The 23,966-nt window shown below is 39.4% G+C and overlaps 1 protein-coding gene across 10 annotated transcripts in view; it reads left to right on the top strand.

Moving 5' to 3' along the window:
* The window catches only part of grb10b (growth factor receptor-bound protein 10b), a 64,701-nt gene extending 54,644 nt beyond the window's left edge, over positions 1–10,057 (top strand). For all 10 annotated transcript variants that reach the window (XM_060871196.1, XM_060871192.1, XM_060871200.1 and 7 more), the window contains 11 exons: positions 514–629; positions 2,188–2,262; positions 2,385–2,522; positions 4,644–4,754; positions 5,924–6,022; positions 6,144–6,221; positions 7,398–7,514; positions 7,611–7,677; positions 7,785–7,872; positions 8,001–8,094; positions 8,236–10,057. In XM_060871196.1, the coding sequence (XP_060727179.1) occupies positions 514–629; positions 2,188–2,262; positions 2,385–2,522; positions 4,644–4,754; positions 5,924–6,022; positions 6,144–6,221; positions 7,398–7,514; positions 7,611–7,677; positions 7,785–7,872; positions 8,001–8,094; positions 8,236–8,382 (1,130 nt within the window). In that variant the 3' untranslated portion in view covers positions 8,383–10,057. The remainder of the gene's footprint in view (positions 1–513; positions 630–2,187; positions 2,263–2,384; positions 2,523–4,643; positions 4,755–5,923; positions 6,023–6,143; positions 6,222–7,397; positions 7,515–7,610; positions 7,678–7,784; positions 7,873–8,000; positions 8,095–8,235) is intronic.
* Positions 10,058–23,966: the final 13,909 nt, after the last annotated feature.

Genomic DNA, 23,966 nt, shown 5'->3' with positions numbered 1-23,966 from the left:
AAGTTCATTTTTCCATTTTTTTCCCCAGTTCCCATTGTCAATGTTGTGTTATAAGAACAATTAAACATTGCGTTCGGGTTTAAACTTGGTCATCTTCTGTCCATTAGAGTTGTCTGCCAAGTATCTGTGTTGAGGAAGGACATATTGAAGAATATCAATGTGAAGCCTGTTGAGATGATATTACATAAAATATAAGCTAGAAATCTCCCCTTGTGCGAGTGTATGGGACGAGGGGGTGGTTCCTGTCTTCCAGACAAACTCGCTTTTCATTATGCAAGCGCCGATTTTCCGTGTTTATTTTTCACCCCGACCCGAGGGGAAGGCGAGCAGACGATGATATCATCCCGAATGCAAATATAAGTACATTCAACGCCTTCGCTTGCAAATATGCACTTGTCATTCCTCGGGGGTGCGAGTTTCACGAAGGGACGTGTAATTATGGAATTATGTGTGGCTTTGTAGAGAGAACGAGGACAGTTCTGCCCTTGTCTGACTTTCTGCTTCTGCTCACAGAGAGATGCTTAGAAGACCATGAACTTGTAGCTCAAGTGCAGGCATCCATGACTAGCGAGAGCAAGTTTGTCTTCAGGAAGAACTATGCCAAATATGAATTCTTCAAAAATCCTCTGGTAAGTTCATCCTCAACTCCGTCTTACTGCTTTCATTTGTCTTTATCTTTAAATATCAGACCTCTATATTTTCTGGCCTAAATCTTACAGGTGAAGACACTGGAAATAATGACAAATCTACGTACAGTATCTCTTCCTTTCATAACTGCTCTCAACTAAACATGTGTGTCATCTTCATTAAATCTGTTGCACTTATTTCTAATGAACTTTTTGTTCAACAACCTGAAGGTGCTTCTGGGGCAATTGTTAGTTTCTCACTTTCACCTTTAGTCAATTGATTGTACCGGTAACTTAAGAGTTTCCGTTTTGACCCACAGCTATCGATAGCTCTTTAGCGATTTTACATCAGACAGTAAAACTAAATTGTTTAGTCTAATGTACACAGCATTTTAGATGTCTGATCTTCAGCAGAACTGGATGTTATCTGATCCTGACCCCTGACTGCAAAGAAAAGCATTTTGTTAAAGTTTGTCTTAAGCGCTGTGGTGCAACTTGTTGAACCTTAGATCCGGTTAAACTTTGGTGACTGCCCATAGATTGACTGTCAAACCTATGACTGTCAAAAAGGTTCCAGTCAATAAAACTCCACACTGTCATCAAAATGTCTGAAGGTCAAACTGTCTAAATGGAACAAGACGAGCAGACATGGCACTCTTCGTATACAGTTAAACTCTTATTCTTGGAATGAAATCGGAACTCACTGTGGTTCCCTTTTTAAAAAATTATCGAGACCTCTGTCCAGCCTTGGAATAGAGCCTCTGCTCCTTAGAATGGACGACAGGTAGCTCGGGTACCTCATAAAGACGACCCCTGGTCAGCTTCTGCTAGAGCGGCATTGGGTACATTCCACTAGGGGAAGCCCCGGGACACACTGTAGAGAGATTATGTCTCACAGTTGTTTGGCACTTGGGATGGGAATGCTGGGGATTCCCCAAGAAGAACTGGAATCTATGGCTCGGGAGAGAAAAGTCTAGAACGACCTTCTCGGTCAATTGCCAACACAACCCTTGGCAGGAGAAAGGGTAGGGTAATAAATGAATAATAAAACAATAAGGTATATACTTGGAATCTTACACTTTTGACAAGGAAGCTTACAACTCACCATATAAAAGGTCTCTTCTAGAGTGACCCTGCCTCATCAACCAGGCATAATCGACCATCGAACCATCGACCCTGCCTCATCAACCAGGCATGATGGCTTTCTGATTGTTTTAACGTTAATCACGTGCTATGGCTCACGTACTCACCAGATCTGGACAGATGAGAGATTTTGTAGCCGTTTGATAGACAGCATTCGCCACCAACTCCAAAGTTCTGAGGTTAAAGAACCCTTTGGAAGAGTGGTACTTTTTCGTCTAGAATAGTTTCAGAGACCTTTTGGAGTTAAGGAGGTTCTGTAGGTATTGGATGTAGAGCCTGTTGGAAAAAGAAAAAAGTAATCGCCTCATGGGGATCCTTCTCTTTGGATCATACCTGGTGTTTTCATGCCAAGAAATTGGGTTTTATCTGATCCACCTTTTTAAACCTCTGACTAAAGAGTCTCTGTCTTTTTCAACAGAACTTCTTTCCAGAACAGATGGTGGCCTGGTGTCAAGAAAGCAATGGGACCATTCCTCCGTCTCAGCTGTTGCAAGTATGAAAGGATGCCTAGTTGCATCAGCTGTACTACACTGATCCTAACAACCCATTTAGCCTTGTACTAAAATTGTACTTATTGAACCTGAACTCACATTCTTGGTTTCCTTTGTTCTTCAGAACTTCTTAAACTCCAGCAGTTGTCCAGAAATCCAGGGTTACCTTTATGTGAAAGAAACAGGCAGGAAGTCGTGGAAAAAGCTATACGTGTTTTTGAGACGCTCAGGATTATACTACTCGACAAAAGGAACGTCAAAGGTACGCTAACTTTCGCATCTGTCTCGAATGCGATCGTGCAGAAGGCTCAAACAAAAGTGCGGCTGGCTGGTTGACGTGACGTGATTTTAATGTAACATAGTGTAAATACTCACTAAAATGTGTTATTTCTTACAATAATCATATGTAAATGAAGCAAATTACTGTATTTTATGTTGTAGTTTTACTTTTGGATAAAAAAATATTTTTTGTTCCGTTTATTTAAAGGCTTTTATGCCAAATGTCCTGCGGTGTGGACTGTAACATAAATGAGACATGAAATATAAACCATAAAGCTATAAAATAAACCAGCAACATTTGGAATAATTCATAAAAGCTTTGGCATTATTTTACAAATATTCACTTAATAAAAAAAAGGTTTTTACATTAAAAAAAAAAACAATATACAGGAATATTTACAACAAGCTAAATTTTGTAAAATAAATGCCGTCCGGTGGCGTGACATGGAAGTCACGTGGTGTGACATCACTTTAAATGCAATTAAATGCCTTAATTAAGTTAATTAGATATTTATCATGATGTAGCTTTTAAAGGACTGCATAATTTAACTATCACAAAAAAATAAACAGTGCAGTAAGACTTTTCTCATTTTACAAAATATTTCTTTGCGAGTGAGTTAGAAAAGAAGGTGCAAGTAAGGAGTGGAACTGAAAAACAGTTGTGAAAAATAACAGTATGTTGAATTTCTATGATGATTTTTAGAAAAGGCTTCTTAAACTTTAATGTATGTGATTTGCAGTTGAAATCAGTAATATCTGTACATTTTCTCTTTAATGTAGTGTGGTGTCACACCGCAGGACATTTTACGTCTGTTGCTGTGAAAAAGGCTTAGAAAATAGCATAAAGAAGGGGAAATTCTATAAAACAGTAACAGTGACACCAACTTCAGCCTTTGAACATTATAATTTCATATATTTTGTTTGTCACATAGAAAAAAAAAACTGTTTCACCTCTATTTGTCAAGTGCCCGGCTACAGAACAGAGGTTTCTTTTGTTTCTGAAGTAACAGCATACACAAGGACACTGCACATAAAGTTGTGCTAATAGAAATTGTGCTCTAATTGAACAAGGATGAAGCCTGAGGGTGTTGACATTGGTGGTTTTTGGAAGGAGTCTCTAGTGTTAGTGCTTTGAATCAGTTATCCAGCATGGAAAAATTCTGTTCACAAAAAGTAATATAATTAACAGTAACTTTGCTTTCTGTCATTGCCATTTTTCTGTTATCGTCTAGTGTTTTGTTCTTTACGTAATGCTTTACGTATGGGTTAGGGCAGTGTTACTCATTGTGCGGCTCGCAAGCCTCCTGCGGCTCCCCAAGCTTTAATATGCGGCTCGCATGGCAGTAAATAATACGATGATATGATCATGTGGTTAAAATTTATTTTTCATTTAAATAACATTAAAAACAATCAGGGAAGCATAGAAAAACGAATGTGCTCTATTACAAATAATAATATTTATTTATATATATTATTTGACTCGTCACTGACTCACTGCGTTCTGCGCAATAGCCGGTTTTTGGCGGCCTGTCAGAAGCTAGTTTGTGTTTCATGCTAGTTAACAACTTGTGTTTACTGAACACACACGGACTAAAAAATGGATCGATTTCTTATCAAACAATCCTGCGCACAAAATGAACAGCAACAAAGCAATGTGACAGTGACAAAAGAGGTAACTGATGGGGCTCATGCGTCATCCGCAACTCGAGTAATTATTGTATTGCAATATTGTACATTGTATTTAAGCAAATAAGCTATTTAAGACTGAATAACTTGGCATACTTTGCGGTGAAAGTGGCTCTAATATTGACTTTGTCCTATCAGTGTGGCTCACATGAAAAAAATATTGAAGACCACTGGGTTAGGGTTAGTGTCGTGCCTAGAGACCTTTGCATAGAATCTAAACTTTCACCCTTAGCTAGAGATACTGAGAGAGAGTTGCTTGCTTGCTTGCTTGTTATAACCAGTTTTTCTATATTTGATCCTGTGAAATCCAAACAGCAAAAGTCTCCAGTTCCTTTTGTTCCTTCTGTATATCTAAATATTTAGCTTTCACCTAGCGTTCTTTATGCACCGTCTCATGAAGCGATATGACCTTCTGCAGGAGCCAAGGCATTTGCAGTTACTAGCAGACCTTGAAGACAGCAACATCTTTACCGTAATAGCAGGAAAGAAGCTTCACAACGCACCAACAGAGTACGAGTTTTGTATAAAGGTAAGATTACACCACGCTTCCCATCAGTCTTTTGGATAAAGGCCATTGCAGATCGTAAATATGAGTCATACACCAAAAAAGAATCTTGGCCGAAACGGCTTTGCTGTCAGGAGTTATTTTCGGAGAGCCTCTTTTTTCTTTTTTCTTACTTTTTTTGGATATGGCACAACTTCAGCAAAGAACCTATGAACCAAGTACCGTGTCCTCTTTACTAAGAGGTTCTTTATGTTGGTGGTATTTGTGTTTGGAACAAAGCCAGCTTTTTGATTTTGAAAGAATCATGGGTAAATTGAAGCGTTTTTTAAACTACATAAAATTACTTTAAGGGGGTCACGGTGGCTTAGTGGTTAGCACGTTCGCCTCACACCTCCAGGGTTGGGGGTTCGATTCCCGCCTCCACCTTGTGTGTGTGGAGTTTGCATGTTCTCCCCGTGCTTCGGGGGTTTCCTCCGGGTACTCCGGTTTCCTCCCCTGGTCCAAAGACATGCATGGTAGGTTGATTGGCATCTCTGGAAAATTGTCCGTAGTGTGTGATTGCGTGAGTGAATGAGAGTGTGTGTGTGTGTGTGTGTGTGCCCTGTGATGGGTTGGCACTCTGTCCAGGGTGTATCCTGACTTGATGCCCGATGACGCCTGAGATAGGCACAGGCTCCCCGTGACCAGAGGTAGTTCTGATAAGTGGTAGAAGATGAATGAATGAGTAAAATTACTTTATCTTTATTTCATGATACTTTGTTTACGTTACAGTTCGCACTTCCAATCATGGGGTTTGTTGCTCCTTTTTTCCGAAATATACAAATGAGAGAGAAAACGTTTTAAGAAGAGAGAAAATCTGGAATATTTTATCATAAAAAAAAAAAAACGCTGAGCACGTGTCAGACCACAGTCCTGACCACTCGTTTACTATTGGCTCAAACACTGAGGCACCCAAAAGGAAAAAAGTCGCCAGAAATAAACGTCTTTTCCCGTTTAGCAAGTTGCCTTTAATTCCAACAGACTCTATCTACTGTCTAAAGTGTAAATGTGAACTTGGCAAATGTCCTAGAGGTGGTGAGACACTTTGCATAATCAGTTGTACTGTAAATTCATTGTGCTAGTTTTATCGTTTCTATTTAGTTTAATGTTGATAGAACAAGCCAGAGATTTGAGATCATTCTCGTGTCGTTCAGCCCAACAAGGTCCGGAGCGAGCAGAAGGAACTGAGGATGTTGTGTGCGGAAGACGAACAGAGCAGAACGTGCTGGATGACGGCCTTCAGATTGTTTAAGGTACGCCAATCTGCCGTTCGGCTACAAGTTTTCTATTCTAAATAAAAAAGAAAGCAAAAATACTAGATAAAGTAAGGTTTGTCGAGGTCCACAAACATGTCGCTTCTTTCTCTCCACACAGTACGGAATTCTGCTTTATCAAAACTATAAATTTCCACAGCAGAGAAAAGCTTTGCTCTCACATTTCCCAGCACCGATGGTGAGTTCTTGCCTTTTTATGTGGGTGTTTTTTTTAAGACCCCACAGAATATTTTGCATGCATTAAATCTTTGTACAGCACAGCAGAATTGCAGATGTTTATTGTTTATATTTTAGATTGTTTTAATAATTTTAATTTAATTGTATTTAAACATGCCTTCAAAATAAAATACAGTTACGCCAAAAAATGAATATAAAGTGATTTAACATTTTAACTCACTACAACGCTTAAATCAATGAGAACCCTGAGCTTGTTTCTTTGCAACGGACGCTTCCATCTGGGGTAATAGGAGACAATGACACCCGAAGTGTGTTGCTTATGTCCAGTTTATTCCGTTGTTTTGTTTTGGTTGCTGTCACTGCAGAAAACCGCTTCACACAGATAACATGTCGGAAATGGCAACAGGGATTTAAGTGCTGTGGTGACAATCTCAGGGTGTTCTGCCATGACTTTAATCCAGAACACCGGCAGAGTTTCTAACTTTCTAACGACGTCTGTTTCGTCATTTTTGCTAATTTGTGGGTTAAATTTGAGCAAACACAATATACACGTACACCAAGCACTGTTAAACATGAGAAAGTACCGGTGAACAGAGAGAAGAGCGATACACACCTTCTCTCCACTAAAGCTACAACTCCACTGCCGCTGGCAGCCGCTCAGCTCCGGACGTCACCTAAAACCGCCCCGATATTTTGCGCATGCGCGGTATTGGTGCGGCTTTAGGTGACGTCTCTCAGCTCCCGGTTAACCTCTCGTCCATGGAAAGTCGCAAAAAACCCGAGAGAAATACACCACAGTAAATAAAATGGAAATAATTTAATGTTCCTTGGGCGGCCCGGTACCATTTGATCCACGGACCTGTACCAGTCCGCGGCCCGGTGGTTGGGGACCACTGCCCTAAATGGTCTCAACAACAGTTTATACCCAAGACTCACCCATTCTTCAGTGGATAATCTCTCCTGTCATCTGTAGAAGACATCGAGTTCCCTTTTGAGTCAGGTTTTCATCTCAGGTGGAGTTTTTCCTTGACCCTTGCTTGCTTGCTGGTTGGATAGGGATTGAAATCTACATCGGGATTTCTGAAAAGCTGCTTTTTATGTTCACGTGAAGTTTATTTCAGTGCATGTGAAGCAACGGATGAAGTTTAAAGCTAAGCTTTACCGAATTTCCCCACAGAGGAGTGTGTCGGAGAACTCTCTAGTAGCCATGGATTTCTCAGGGACAATCGGCAGGGTGATCAACAATCCTGTGGAAGCTCAGAGTGCCGCTCTGGAGGAGGCTCATGCCTGGAGGGTGAGCATCAATATGCAAGCTTTACGAGAAGAGTCAGGCTTTTGTACAGGTTTGTGTCAGTGTCTGTTCTTATTTAAACTACTTTTTTGGTCATAGAAAAGAAGTCAGCGCATGAATACTTTGGGAAGCCCTAGTCCACTCCACCCATCATCATTAAGTGGAGGTAAATATTTTAGTACACGTTTTTTATTGTTTATTTATCAACCATAATTTTTGGATTCATTATGAGACGTAATATTTACAAAGTCTTTTCTTTTCCTCGTCACTCAGTGATACACAAAACTCAGCTTTGGTTTCATGGTCGAATCACGAGGGAGGAATCGCACAGGCTGATGCATCAACAGGGCCAAGTGGACGGGTACGTATTTTATATTTTGAACGTATTACTCTATAAAAATCTTTGAACTGTAAAGACAGAATTATCAAATATTGTCTTCTAATGATTTATATTCGTTTGTAATTTGTATTTTTATCTTCTGCGCTCAGACTGTTTCTGTTGAGGGACAGCCAGAGCAACCCGAAAGCCTTCGTGCTTACTATGTGTCACCACCAGAAAATAAAACACTTTCAAATTTTACTGGTAAGCCACAAATATACACCGCATGCAAAATGTTGTGACGTTTTAAAATATACAGTGTGTGCTGAGTACAAACGAGACATAAAGCTTTGTCTAGGCAACAGGTTTCTTGACATCCATTGTCATTTGTTCTGGTAACTTCAGTGTGAAGAGGACGGTCATATGTTCTTCAGCCTTGATGACGGCACCACCAAATTCACGGACCTGATTCAGCTGGTGGAGTTCTACCAGCTCAACCGAGGAGTCCTTCCATGCAAACTCAAGCACCCATGCACCATGGTGGCCTTATGACACCCCCCCCCCTCCAAACCTACCATTGGTTCCCTGAGAATCGGACTGTTTTTCACCTGGTTTAATGATGTACACGTGACTGGCTGTTCACCGATTAGTATGATCTATGATTCCAGAGGAACTGCAAGCTCCAACAGGGCCATTGTGAAGCTATCGAGAAAGATCTCGGTTGCCACTGTTAAACTCGACAGGTTCTTCCTCGTACGATCATCGGGGGGTCCTTTTTGATGATTTGAATATCTTGTTTAATATAATCAGATGGTCTCCTGCGTTGGAAAGATCTTGATGAATATGGAAGATGGACCATCACAAGGTCTGTTGTTTCAGAAAGGTCTATAGAACCTGTAGATGGTGGAAGACGGATACGTTACCTATAGTTTGGGTTTGACTTTGAAGCACAGGAAACAGCTAAGCTAGAAATGATGTAGTCAATCCAAGAGTCATTTGAGTTCTCCTGCCTTTTGTAGATCTTTCTATGAGTGCTCGGAGATGGAACGACAGAAGGTCAAAGCACAGGTCTGTAAAAGAGACTTCGGACGTGGTTCGTGAGCAAAATCGCTACACTTTGCTCTTTGCTAGGCCTCTTTCTACAGCTTCCACCATCTGAATCTCAAGAATGTTACACTGCTCATATGGGGTGTGTGTATATATATATATATATATATATATATATATATATATATATATATATATATATATATATATAAATATATATATAATATAGTTTATAAGCTCTTTCAGATTACTGTCCACTTGACACAGTCCCCTTTTGCACTCTGTTTTGACTTTGTGTCACTGTAAAGCCTCAGCTAATGTCCAAATGTTCCACCACCTTTCCAGAGACACAGTTTAAACTTTGGCGCCCTTTGCTGGCCGTCCAGGGTAACACAGCCTGAAGTGGGTGCTTGGATCAGCTTCACTACTGCCACCTTTAGAAAGGCACCTTGAAGTGGACAAAAAATTGGAAAAACAGTGGAAAAATAACCACTACGATCCCCTGAAACATGGCAAACTGCAGGGAGCTCCGTTATAACGGACGCCTTTTTTATTTTTTCTCTCGGATGAAATCAAGAGGCAGGAATCAGCAGATCTGCTCGTTTGTCCTTTCAGTGTATTGGTAGATTAATAGGACAGTGCACTGTGAAGCTTCCAGAACAGCTGGGGCTCTGTTTCCTTTGCTGCCTTGTTCAGTAGTAGCACGATATGTGGACAGATTTGTAACGATATTTTTAAATTGTGACTTTATGGAATCGTCGTCCTCTTTAGTATTCACATCATAACGTATTAAGCTAGATGGAAAAGGCCTGGCCGCGGTGTCTACGAGCTCTGCCGAGTCATCACGATTACACGGATATAAATGCAAACGATGCAATCATTTTTAAGTGTTGTTTCCATGGATCTATTTATTTATCTGGATCTGAATGATTACTTGAAATTTTAGTGAATTTTCTCAGCGCTGTTTCGTATCGCTCTTCCATCATTTTTTTTTTTTTTTGTAAACGTATTGAGCCTAATGTATTTTTTTTCCACCTAATATCAGAAAATTTTGTTATACTAACCCTGTTTTATTGAGCTCTTTACCATCATCTGCTGTATTGTCGCATTATAATTTTGGCCTTGCTGTCGGCACCGTTATGTTCACAAATACAAAGGTTTTGTTGTTCATAGTCTTCAACATTTTTCCCCTTTGTTCACTGATTTTATTCAAATTTTCATATATAAAAAAAAAAAAAGGGACTCGTACTAATGATTTTTTAAAAAATTTTAAGATTTGCACATTTTTACATTAATAAAAATAGTATGAGTTTTTTTTTTTTCCCTGTTTTTTTTTTTTTTTTTTTTTGTGCTAAAGACTGTAGGGGCAACAGATCAGTCCTTCACAACCCCACTGACTGATGAGGAAACAAAAGCAGACTTTTTTTTTTCAACATCGTTTCTCCTGTATTAGCACTTTTAATATATTTTTTAACATCCACAAAGAAGATTCCGTTCCAGAATGAAACTTGAAACGCAGCATCGACGTGTCGGTGCTTGTCGAGGCTGACGTGTCGTCGTTTGTCTCTCAGCAGGGGACAAGTTTGCATTTGGTGTGTTGCGTTGCGTTTAACTTTTATCAGGCCATCGCATTTGTGCCACACTGAAATGTTAACCCTAACACTAACTGTCCGGTCCAATCACGGCTCAAAGGCAAACCCAGCGTTTGTATTCAGAGTAAAGCACCAACTTACTGTATCAACACGAAAATATACAGTTTAGAACAAATCTCGGTAAAGACTCAGAAACGATTCGCACAGGTTTCGTCAGGTTTCCTGCTTTACATTTACATTTACGGCATTTAGCAGACACCCTTATCCAGAGTGACTTACAACTGAGCAACCGAGGGTTAAAGGCCTTGCTCAGGGGCCCAGCAGTGGCAGCTTGGTGGACCTGGGGTTCGAACACATGACCTTCCGATCAGTAGCCCAACTGAGCTACCACATCCCTGATTTATCCCGTCCCATAGTTTAGTCAACGACGATCTCGATTAAATATCATCCGATATTCTTTTATTTTTTGCTTTGTTTTTGTTTCTTTGTATTTTTGAGGTCTCCTCAAGCTTCGTTAAAAAGAGGAATCCTTGATCTGTAGGAAAAACTTTTAAATCGAAGAATTCTCACTGTTCTGTGCAAAGGCGCCGTCGTGGACGACGTAGTCAAAGCATTCACTGTGTTTGAGTCCTTCAGACGATGCGTTTTCTTCAACTCTGTCCTGAGTATTTTTTGTTCGCAGCAGTCGAACCAAACAAAGTTTTTCCCAGCAGAAAAATGCAATTCACAGAAGGGAAAAAAGGCACGAATGAGACGCACCGGCTTCTGATGACGGTTTTCAGACTATGAATTTACTGTACAAACCTCATTCTTGTGAGCCAGTAGAAAATAAATGTGCCAGAAAATACGGTGGCACTGATCATTATTTAAGCAACTGTTACACTTTAACCTCACCATTTTCTTATTGTTTTGTCTCTAACATACTGGAACCGGTGTGCTTCATGTCGTCCCCGACATTTCGAGGTTTCCTTGTTATCGTATCGTTCGGATCGTTATTTGTAGCAAATAAGTTTTGGCTCAATTTATACTTAAATCCATGTCTAGTTTCATCCAGTTATCCATCTTTGTGCTGCTTTTGTCCTCATTAAAATGACCCACATTCTAAATCTAAAAGTTTCAGTTCAGATTAATGTCATTTTCACAACACTAATAATAATAATTATTATTATTATTATTATTATTATTATTATTATTATTATTATTATTTATGGCTACAAAATAAAATTGTTAAAACCCTAAATAATTGACACTGTATGTAAGGTTTCCAATCACTATATTCATATTTTTTATATATATATATATATATATATATATATATATATATATATATATATATATATATATATATATATATATAAATAATGGCTTACAAAATGAAGAAACTTGACCTTTTTTTTTTTTTTTTTGGGTGGGGGAGTTTTTTTTTTTTTTTTTTTTATTTTTTTATTTTTTTGTGTAAGTATAATGGTTTATTCTGTTTCTCAGTGTTCGAGGACATTTAACATTTTTATTTAAGCTGGAAAAGAAAAGAAAAAAAAGAGTGAAAATAATGAGTCTGGGGTGAACGTCTTGTGGTCACAGGAACTATTAAGCTAAAAAAAAAAAAAAAGAAATCCACAGAATACACTTTGATAATGCTAACTTAGCCTTTATGGACAGTGTGTTTTTGTTTATGCACAGTGAAAGCTCAAGCATAATGTCCTGATGTTCAGATGAGCTGGTGTTGTGAATCGTTTACAGTGTTGAGAACACATCAGCGTATTAAAGAGAAATGAATGTAACTGGGTTGCTCAGGGTTGATGTGGAGACTGATGACGCCCGGTCCCCAGGAGGACCGGTGCCATTTCTAGAACTTTCTACAGTATATACCTTCTAGTCTTTTTACCTTTGACAGATCTTGGTGTTATCACGAAGTTTTAGGATATAGCCGTCTTTTTTAGTTTTTTTTTAGTTTTTCATACCGTTCGACACTATAATGAACGTAAAACAGTGCTAAAATATTAGTTTCTTCTTGGTTTTAGCTTTACTTGTATATTAAAGAAGCATAAAATCCAGCAGGTGCCTCAGAACTTTACCCTTTGTCTCAATTTACACCAATACACTAACCAGATTTTTGTATATATTAGATGCCTTTCATACAGTATCTATATGGACAATAGGGCAGCAGTCTTAACGTGAGACACCTAAAACCAACCTCCAGGTCTGGTGTCTTTTACTTATCTTTAGGGGTCATTGGATCGTAATGACCTGCAATTCACAAACCGCTTTCTTTAGTAACAATAACGTGTCTTCACCCCTTCGGTCATCATGCAAAAAAAGTGTGACTGTACATACGTATAGATATATACATAAATATATGTTTTTCAGGGAATGAAAACAAAAATCAAGAAAAAAAGCTTTTCCCTTTTTTTCTGTCTTGATCATGTGCTTTTTGCTTGGTCTTGTAAATAGCTGAATGGCTTATAAATGCTAACTGTAACCTTTTCAGGTATTTTTGTACAAATATGGGTCTGCTTTATTCTGTTTATTGTAAGTAGAATAAAACATTAATACATTGCTATAATTTGTGTGGGCTCGTGTCATCTTTCAGTCAATTTCAGTCAAAAAATAAGATGGGTCGTGCACATGGTGGTGCAGATGGTAACTTTGATTGTTTACAATTCCAAGGTTCCTGGTTTGAGCTCTGGCTTTGGTTCCTCAAATGGGAATTGTTCCTTCTGATGGATTGGCGGTCCAACCAGGATGAATTCTTCCACTTTGCATCTAGTGTTGTCAGCATTGTCTCCAGATCCACCGTTAAACTGCAAAGGATGAAGTGGTTACAGAAGATGAATGATTGTATTGTACTGTATGTGCCCAGCTACAGTGGACCTGCGTTGCTTCCAAAATATATATTTTCCACATGCTCTGTGTTCTCAGGACAGGCTTCAGGTTCTAGATCCACCAAAGCACCGGTTCCCGATTCTGATCCTGTAGAACCCCGTGTCCTGCACATTTAATTCACTTCTGATCCCAAAAATGATTGATTAAACAAATCAACATTCATGAAATGAGGCGGACATGTCAGGGTGGAAAACACTAAATAGTAAAGGACCAGGGGTGCTTCACGACAAGGGTTGGAAAGCTGTGCACCAGAGCAATTATTAAAGACAAAGGAGACATTTTAGAAAGCAAGGTGACAGGTGATTTAACCCCAAACCAAACACTTAACTGCAAACCAACGGGGCACAAAATAGACTTTACCTACTAAGAAATAGATCAAGACATAGCGATCTATAGTGGTATAGTTAGTGGTTTGGTTCTTATGTTCTCACTCATTCATTCATCTTCTACCGCTTATCCGAACTACCTCGGGTCACGGGGAGCCTGTGCCTATCTCAGGCGTCATCGGGCATCAAGGCAGGATACACCCTGGACGAAGTGCCAACCCATCACAGGGCACACACACACACTCTCATTCACTCACGCAATCACACACTACGGACAATTTTCCAGAGATGCCAATCAACCTACCATGCATGTCTTTGGACCGGGGGAGGAAACCGGAGTACCCGGAGGGAACCCCCGAGGCACGGGGAGAACATGCAAACTCCACACACACAAGGCGGAGGTGGGAATCGAACCCTGACCCTGGAGGTGTGAGGAGAACGTGCTAACCACTAAGCCACCGTGACCCCAATAATGTAATTATTATTTATTTGTTTATTTAATTTTAGATATTTTAATTAATTTTACATTAAAAAATTATTCCTAAGCGATGGAGCGCAGAAAGAAAATCAAAGAAATATTTTAATGTCGTAAATGTTTCGACTGAACATAGATCGATACTGTGGTGTTAATGAGAGACATTTCTACATACACACCACATATAACTGTAACGTTAGTCTCGAGTTTGGATTCCTTTAACGATCTCTCCTTTAGTTGTCCGTATGTCCAAACGAATGATAAACCTGTATACGTCTCCCAATATCAGCACATAGAACATTGTTCCCTTGTGTGTCCTGCTTTATCATGCGGTTGCAGACACATGGTTACGGGTAAAGGGCATCCTAAAAAAAGAACGATATGCTCCGGTGTGGACAGACCAGTCTGCTCAATGACATGGAGAGAGCTGAGAAGACTCTGTTTCGCCTGGAGCAAGGTACGGTCAAAAAAATCTTACTGCACTTCTAACAGCATGCTAAAGGTTCCTCTGAATGCTTTCTTTGCAACAGATGCATTCATTAACTTGAGGTTTGTTCCTTACTTTTCAGTAGTTACTGCAGGACTGTCTTTTTTGCACTAAAGCTCAGGAGGACCAGAATATCCTATCCCGTAGTTACAAGTTTAGCACAAGGCGGAGGTGGGAATCGAACCCCCAACCCTGGAGGTGTGAGTCCAATGTGCTAACCACTAAGCCACTGTGCCCCCTGTTCTTATGTTCTTATGATCTGAAATATGTGTATCTCATATAATACAACTGAGCAGTTGAGAGTTAAGGGTCTTGATCAAGAGTCCAGCTAGGGCAGCTTCGTGATCCTGGAATTTGAACTCCAACTTTCTGAGCATTAGTCCAACATCCAACAAGCGCCGCACTACCTCAGGGCATGTATAATGCAGCCACGCTGTCTTCCAGCAATATCCAATAGAAGGCAGGTAAGAGTCAGTGTTCCTGTTTTCCTGCAGGTTTCCATGTTGACAAGTGTCTTGACAGGTAAACAGCTCATTGTACCACTGCTTTCCCTGATGTTTGGTGTAATCACATGTCTCCAGTATTATTCACAACAAGCCAGTGTGGGTGCACGTTTTTCATTTCAACCAATCAAAAGCCTTGGCTGATTCTATCTGTTTAATAAGTTGGTCTTGCAACTCTATTGGCTATCAAGTGCAGCTTTTAAATGCACTTTTAAATGGAAAATGAAAACTCTGTAAAGTCTAACCATTGGCCACTAGGTGTCAGGCAAGACTAGAACAAGACGAGTCCTTTGTGTACTACAAAGTTTTTTTTTTTTTTAATTCTTGAAAGTTCTTTCTTTGTATATTTAGGTATTTGATTTCTAGAGGTGAAAATTAAAGACTGTTTGTTTAAAGGAACTGCTAGCTTCTTGTAAAAGGACGTATGAGGAGGATTCCTAACGTAGTAGTTTATTAAACAAAATAAAAATGCATTAGATTACTCGATTTTAAAACGTGACACGTGATTTCCAGAGATGCCAATCAACCTACCATGTATGTCTTTGGACCGGGGGAGGAAACCCCCGAGGCACGGGGAGAACATGCAAACTCCACACACACAAGGTGGAGGCAGGAATCGAACCCCCAACCCTGGACGTGTGAGGCAAACGTGCTAACCACTAAGCCACCGTGCCCCCCTGGTGTACAGTTTATTTATTTATTTATTTATTACTTAATTACATATTTAATTGCTTAATCTGTGATTTTTTTTAAGCATGTAGTCATGATGCTTTGTACTGGGATTCATAGAAAGAAAAAAAACATCCTCATTTAAGTTGAACAGATTCTATTAATGTTGAATAAATTGAGCTGTCATGGGCACAGGTTCCAATGCAGTATAGGAGCTACCACTGTGGTTCCCCTGATTAGACCTCACTCGCTTTCTCTAAATCCACAAAGACGCAGTGCAGCTCCTTCTGACCATCTCTGTACTTCTCCATTAACATTCTCAGAGCAAAAAATTGTGCTCTTTCTGGTCATGAAGCAAGACTGCTCATCAACTTTATATCTCTGTAGTTTCTACAGCTCCCAACTGCACATCACCCTTGTTCTTAAAGATCAGTAGATCACTAGAACACTTCTCCATTCCTCAGGCATCTTCTCACTCTCTAAAATTCCATTGAAACTCTAGATAGATAGATCTAGATTGAAACTCCCCTGCTGTCTCTCATAGACACTTCCACATCTCCACAGGTGTGTCATCTGGACAAACAGACTTTCCACGCTTGATTCTCCTCAGATCCTTCCTCACCTCATCCTTCCTAATCTTTGCTATTTCCTGCTCTACAATATTCACCTCTTCCTCCGTCTTTTCTCCCCATTTAACTCATTCATCAGCTCCTCAAAATACTCCTTCCATCTTCTCTGCACACTCTTCTCGCCTGCTAGCACCTTTCCATCTCTACCTTTAATTACTCCTATCTGTTGCACATCCTTCCCTTCTCTATCTCTCTATCTCCCTAACCTGTACAAGTCCTTCTCACCTTGCCTTGTGTCTAACCTGGTACAGTACCGACTCGTTGTATGCTTCCTGTTTGGCCTTTGCCACATCCCTATTCACTCTGTGCTGCGATTCCTTGTAATCCAGTCTACTTTATTCGATCCTTTCTATGCCCCACTTCTTTTTAGCTAGTCTCTTCCTCTGAATGCTGTCCTGTACATCCTCACTCAATCACCATGTTCCCTTATCCTTCCTGTCTCCTTGATCACCTCTGCTGTAGATTCCCAGTCATCTGGAAGCTCTTCCTAACCACCCAAATTCTGTCTCAGCTTCTGTCTGAATTCCACATGACATTCTTCCTTTTTTAACTTCTACCACTTGGTTTTCTTTTCTATCTTTCCTCTCCTCTTCTTCCTGACCATCAGAGATGTTCTACACGCCACAATCCGATGCTGTCTGTCTACACTCTCTCCTACCACCATTTGCAGTCTAATCTCTCTCAGATTTCCTCGTCTATATAGAATGTAGTCTACCTGCGTACTCCTACCTCCACTCTTATATGTAACTCTATGTTCCTCTCTCTTCTGGAAATAAGTGTTCACTACAGCTATTTTGATCCACTTACCAAATTTCACCACCATCTGTCCTTCTAGGTTCCTTAACACCAAACCTGCTCATCACCTCCTCATCACCTCTGTTCCCCTCACCAACATGCCCATTTAAGTCTGACATGTCTGACACTCTTTTCACCTCTAAAACATTCCTCACACACTCATCCTCCAGGATCACTCCTACCCCATTTCTCTTTCTATCCACACCATAATTAAACAGTTTGTATCCCCCTCCAATACTATGTACTTTGCTCCCCTTCCACCTGGTCTCCTGCACACACAGTATATCCACCTTCCTTCTCTCCATCATGTCCGCCAGGTCTCTACCTTTCCCTGTCATTGTACCAGTTAAGAGTCCCTATTCTCAGACCAATACTCCTGTCTTTCCTCTTCTCTTTCTCCCTCCTCTCCTTAATTTTTGTTGTGGTAAATTTCTCTTTTCTGAGATATTGAAAATAAAACCCTATGCTAAGAAAATTAATTAAAAGTAAATTAATTATATCACAAATTAAAAGTATGTGATATAATATGGGGGCACGGTGCTTAGTGGTTATCATGTTCGCCTCACACCTCCAGGGTTGGGGGTTCGATTCCCGCCTCCGCCTTGTGTTGTGTGTGGAGTTTGCATGTTCTCCCCGTGCCTCGGGGGTTTCCTCCGGGTACTCTGGTTTCCTCCCCCGGTCCAAAGACATGCATGGTAGGTTGATTGGCATCTCTGGAAAATTGTCCGTAGTGTGTGAGTGAATGAGAGTGTGTGTGTGCCCTGTGATGGGTTGGCACTCCGTCCAGGGTGTATCCTGCCTTGATGCCTGATGACGCCTGAGATAGGCACAGGCTCCCCGTGACCCGAGGTAGTTCGGATAAGCGGTAGAAGATGAGTGAGTGAGTAAATAAAATTTTTTGGTTCTTGTCTATATTTGTAAGTTATGCATTTAATTTTAATTGAATATTTTAATCTCATTATTAACAAATGGCTGTTCCTCATATTCTGGAAATTTTCCAAAAGTGCATCTTCAAAATGATGTGTTAAAATGTTATAGAATTTTTTACAAGCTGTTCATTTAAAATGAACAATAAGTGTAGTCATAATGCTTTATAATGGAATTCATAGAAAGAAAAAACATCTCTATTAAGTTGAATAGACAATAAGATGTTAACATATAAAAATGAGCTGTTATGGTCACAGTCAACAGGTTCCATTGCAATAGGAGCTGCCAGGGTGGTTCCCCTGATTATGCCTCACTGTCATTCTTGCAGAACAATGAGAAATGAATACAGGCTGTTTTCTCTGAATGAAGGCAATTTGAGGTTTATGGTTGGAAAGACATTTTTATCTTATTTAAAGAGTTTGTGCAACATCAGACATCCATTTTCTTGACGGTTTCAGTTAGTCTTGTTTCATGTCCTCTTTCTGTCCAAATGATTTCCCCTTCAAAGGAAGAAGCTTTTATTTGTCACATGTGTTCTAGCACAATGAATTTATTTTCTTTACATATTCCAGCTTCTTCGGAGCTGGAGCAAAGTGGGGTGAGAACTTTATCAGGATCCCTGTAATGGCCACACTGGGGTTTGGACCCCAACCTCGTAATCAGTTACTCAGATCCTCTGGGACAACAGGAGGAAAAGGAGCTTCCAAGCCTTCAACTGCCATGTAATCATCACAGGCAATGAGAAATGAAGACAGTTTGTTAGTTCAGGATGAAGACAGTTTGAGGGTTATGGGGATGTGTATAAGCACGTGTGCTCACCCCCGTTATTATAATAATTATTTCAATTTCAATAATTACACATTTTTTCTGAGGAAAGGTGCCAATTTTCATGGTATAGATGTAGGTTTACTACAAAACATGTTTTTTAAATCCACAGAAGGTGTAATTCTAGCTGATATCTAGGACAACAAAGTTAGTGAAAGAACAAAATGATTTAAATATACTGTTGTTTGATTAAAAAAAAGTGAAATCTGTCAATTTCTAAACATCTGATTTTTAAGGACTATATTTTAATGTAAATTTAAAAATAAATAGCTTTTATAATTCAAATCATTGTCTTTGTTATATTTGTGTTGGATAATTTGTCTGTGTTATTTATCAATTTTAAAGATGAAGTTTTAAAATATTATAGAATTGTTTACAAGCTGTTTGTATAAAATGAACAATAACGTTAGTCATAATGCTTTATAATGGAATTCATAGAGAGAAAAAACATCTCTATTAAGTTGAATAGACAATAAGATGTTAACATATAAAAATGAGCTGTTATGGTCACAGTCAACAGGTTCCATTGCAATAGGAGCTGCCAGGGTGGTTCCCCTGATTATGCCTCACTGTCCTTCTTGCAGAACAATGAGAAACGAACACAGGCTGTTTTATCTGAATGAAGGCAATTTGAGGTTTATGGTTTGGAAAATATTTTTTATCTCATTTATACAACTCATCAGATAAGAGTCATCGCTCAGGATCCCATCTTTGGTAGCAGGACGGTCTTGGGATTTCTACTCGTAACCTTAAAGTCTTAACCACTGATCTACTGATGCTAATGTTGATGGTTTACCTGTAACATTTTCAGTTCTTGTCCCCTTTCAATATTCAGCTGGAAGAGGAAAATGTTTGTGCAACATCAGACATCCATTTTCTTGACGGTTTCAGTTAGTCTTGTTTCATGTCCTCCTTCTGTCCAAATGATTTCCGCTTCAAAGGAAGAAGCTTTTATTTGTCACATGTGTTCTAGCACAATGAATTTATTTTCTTTACATATTCCAGCTTCTTGGAAGCTGGAGCAAAGTGGGGTGAGAACTTTATCAGGATCCCTGTAATGGCCGCACTGGGGTTTGGACCCCAACCTCGTAATCAGTTACTCAGATCCTTAACCATTGAGTCACCACTGCCTTGTATGTCCCTTATGCAGGAAGGTGGAGTGGATACTGTATGTAGCCCAGAATGACAACAACCAAAATGAATACTTTTTTAAACAGCTGCTTGTAATGGTGTGCATCTCAGTCTTGGCCACTAGGTGGGAGACAATCACTAGAACAGAGTCAAGATTATGAATAGTTAAGATTTATGATTAATAATACATTACAAAAAGATATCACAAGATGTTTTTGTTGAATCATTTATTTTCTAAGCAATGGCTGATTTAGTCTATCAGGATCACAACGGGAGCACGTTCTAGAACGACCAAAGCATCCACAGAACCTCTGTCTGGGAACATTAACAGTCCTAGTTGGATTATCAGACATGTGTACATAAGTTTTGTGTATGTGAAAAGGTGAGATTGGATGAGGTCCCCTAAGGGATGCTTAATTGCTGAGCTTCTCCTTTCTCTGAAGATCCTTGTTAATGGAAGGAGAAAAGAGTATTGAATGTGGTGTCATACAAGTTTCACAAAGAATTGAGGGTAGGAGCTCCACCCAGGTTTGTCTGTTTGTTTCTACTATCCTTGTAAAGGAATGTGAAAAAGTCCAGCCAATGTTGAGATATTGACATGTCACTGTTTTATAGTCTGTGTTGAGAAAAAATCTATATTTCAATATCTAGTGGGTGTAAAGAGAGAAAATACTGTGGATGTTTTGTGCACAATAGGTGAGGATGTGACCTTTTTGGCAGCCCGTTTGACTGCTTTATCAGATAGAGAGGTACCACGAACCATCTCAGAATCTCTTGCGTCATGACCCTTGACATTAATGACAAGAGCTAAGTTTAGGTAACATTGAGGCCTCAAGATCAGAAACACATGTAGCTTTCCATTGGCAGCTTTAAACCATGTGCATGGCAAATTTGACCAAAATTGTGAGCTTGCTGTAGTGTAAGCAGGTGTGAAAGGACCAACAGAGCCCTTGGAGGCGGCAACTGAACACAAGCATGCTGTCTTAATCTGGAGCTCAGGAACCTCTGGACCTCGCATGGCTGTGACATAGACATGAAATGGAGAGTCGTAGTCAGGTAAACTTAGATAAAGGAACGAGTACATCATTTCATCAGTCCATTCAACAGTATCAGGCATGTCTTTGGGGCTTTGAGGTCTTTCTTCTTGTTGGTTTTTTTTTTTCAACAAGATTTCAATGCTCTCTCTCACTCACTCACACAAACTACCTCAGGTCACGGGGAGCCTGTGCCTGACCTTCTCGTGCACCAGAAACTGCAAACAAATTTTGTCCGGAACCATTGATCCGTCCTGCACAACGTCATGGAGGAATTTTATCTGATACCTCAGAACAGATTGAACTCAGGGATGTTGGTTGGTGTCCTCACTTGAACTGCTTTCTTTAGGTCCTTTCACAACATTTCTATGTCATTCAGGTCAGGACTTTAACTTGACCATTAAAACATTAACTTTCTTCCTCTTTAATCGTTCTTCAACCATTCATTGCTCCAATGCTTCAATCCACCATTTTCTTAAATAAATAAATGATCAAATCTATTATTTTTATCTCCATTGTTTGATTGGTTTTCACTTTTTCTACTTTTATGACTTGTGAAACTCTGATAATATTTATGCAGAAACCTAGAACATTCTAAAAGGGTTCACAAACTTTCAAGCTCGACTGTATGTCTATAAACACTCATTCATTCATTCATCTTCTACCGCTTAACTGAACTACCTCGGGTCACGGGGAGCCTGTCAGGCTCAGGCGTCATCGGGCATCAAGGCAAGATACACCCTGGACAGAGTGCCAACCCATCACAGGGCACACACACACACTCTCATTCACTCACGCAATCACACACTACGGACAATTTTCCAGAGATGCCAATCAACCTACCATGCATGTCTTTGGACTGGGGGAGGAAACCGGAGTACCCGGAGGAAACCCCCGAGGCACGGGGAGAACATGCAAACTCCACACACACAAGGTGGAGGCGGGAATCGAACCCCAACCCTGGAGGTGTGAGGGGAACGTGCTAACCACTAAGCCACCGTGCCCCCAATTTGAATGCTATGAAATTTTAATATTCAGTTTTTCGGATGATTTCTCATTTTGTAAAATTGTTTTAATTTTGCCAAAATCTTAAATTTTCAGGGAATATTTAATATTTAAAAAAAAAATGAAAATGAACACTGATCATGTTTCACTATACATTTGTCACTATTACAGTTTTTTTACAATGGCTATGACAGTTTTTTCAATACATTTAACAAGTTTCCTAAACTCTTAACGCACCAACACACCTAAAACACACAATTGGCAAAACGGTTAATTTCATGCTCAAAATTTTCAAAATACAATAATAAACTAACACAATACACTTTGTCTAACAAAACACTGCAAATACATTTAAAAATCAAATAATTATTCAAAACACTAACACGTTCTCTTCCAACAGGAACATTTAGTCAATCATAACACAATGACAAAAAAAACACTATCATCAGCTGAAATTACAGAAACTACATTATTTTATGTGTCAGTTCTGCCCTTATACAATACAGACAGTATATTGTATTGATCATAGGTTGTGTTTTGCACTGTAGTTTCTTTTGAAGCCTTTCTACATTTTTGTTTTGTCGGGTTTAGTAAATGCATGCGTTTTGTTTCTTTTGCTGCAGAAATTCAATAAAAAAAAAAAATGAATGACCATCTCAGAGTAGCTTTATAAAATGTACAGTTTATGTAAAAAAAAAAATACAGACACAGAATTGCTGCAGTAAAGACTTTATTTGCAAAAGGACATTACTGCAAGATATACAAGCAGAAAAAGCACCGGAATTATAATACAAAACAAAGTAATCTTCTAATCTGCCCGGTCTGCATTTGGCCACATTCTGAGGGAGATAGACGTTGAATCCTTAGAGGGACAAAATACAGTTACGTATTAGAGCCCGGAGGCATACAGTCACTCTAATACAGTAAATGGTCAAATTATTTACACTTTGCTGTAGGAGAAGCAAAATCCTACCTGTTGGTTTCTCTGAAAATACTGACAATGGATGCCATTGTGTCCCGGCTGAGATTTGGCTGTACTCGTTCACCAGCCTCTCTGTATGACAGCCTGTGGTTTATGACATGGTCAATGAGAGTAGCTCTTATTTGATCAGTTACCCTACAGTAGCTCTGGTCCTTCTTTGAGCGCCACCACGCATTCTAACTCCTCTCCCTTGTCCTGGTACTCGTCTTCCTCTCCCTCGTGCAGACATTTTTCTTTCTTTCTTTCTTTCTTTCTTTCTTTCTTTCTTTCTTTCTTTCTTTCTTTCTCTCTTTCTCTCTTTGTGTTGCTCTATATTGTTCCTTTTCCACACAAGATCAAAGAGTCCTCTTTTAGAACATATGATCATGCGACTGAACAAACCTCAACACCTGAGTGTGGTTCCTACGTGGGGGGAAATCAGCTGTGATTTATATATTTGCATAACTGCAATAAGCTGTTTCTCATTAGCAATGGAATAAAATACAGGGAATATATTTGTGTTTCAATTCACAATATGAACAGCTGTTGACTTTGACTTTAGTCTATATAAGTTATGTTTAGAACATGATGTTATCTGTTCTGACATACAGTGTGAAAGCATTTGTAAATTTGACTGTAAAATGACATTGTTTTGGTCTTGGTTGAGTTTGTGTGTAAAAGAAGTTCAAGCATTTTAAATTGGTGTTAACTGTATGCATTTTGTATCAAAGCAACAAGAAATGTGTTAATTGTATAGCCTACAAAGACGGATGTTGTGCTAACCGTGTTAAGAGTTTAGGAAACTTGTTAAATGTATTGAAAAAACATAGCCATTGTAAAAAACTGT

Source organism: Tachysurus vachellii, chromosome 5, assembly GCF_030014155.1.
Source record: "Tachysurus vachellii isolate PV-2020 chromosome 5, HZAU_Pvac_v1, whole genome shotgun sequence".
Taxonomy (NCBI): domain Eukaryota; kingdom Metazoa; phylum Chordata; class Actinopteri; order Siluriformes; family Bagridae; genus Tachysurus; species Tachysurus vachellii.
The sequence above is the reverse complement of the archived record's forward strand: the minus strand, read 5'-3'. Positions and strand labels throughout refer to the sequence as shown.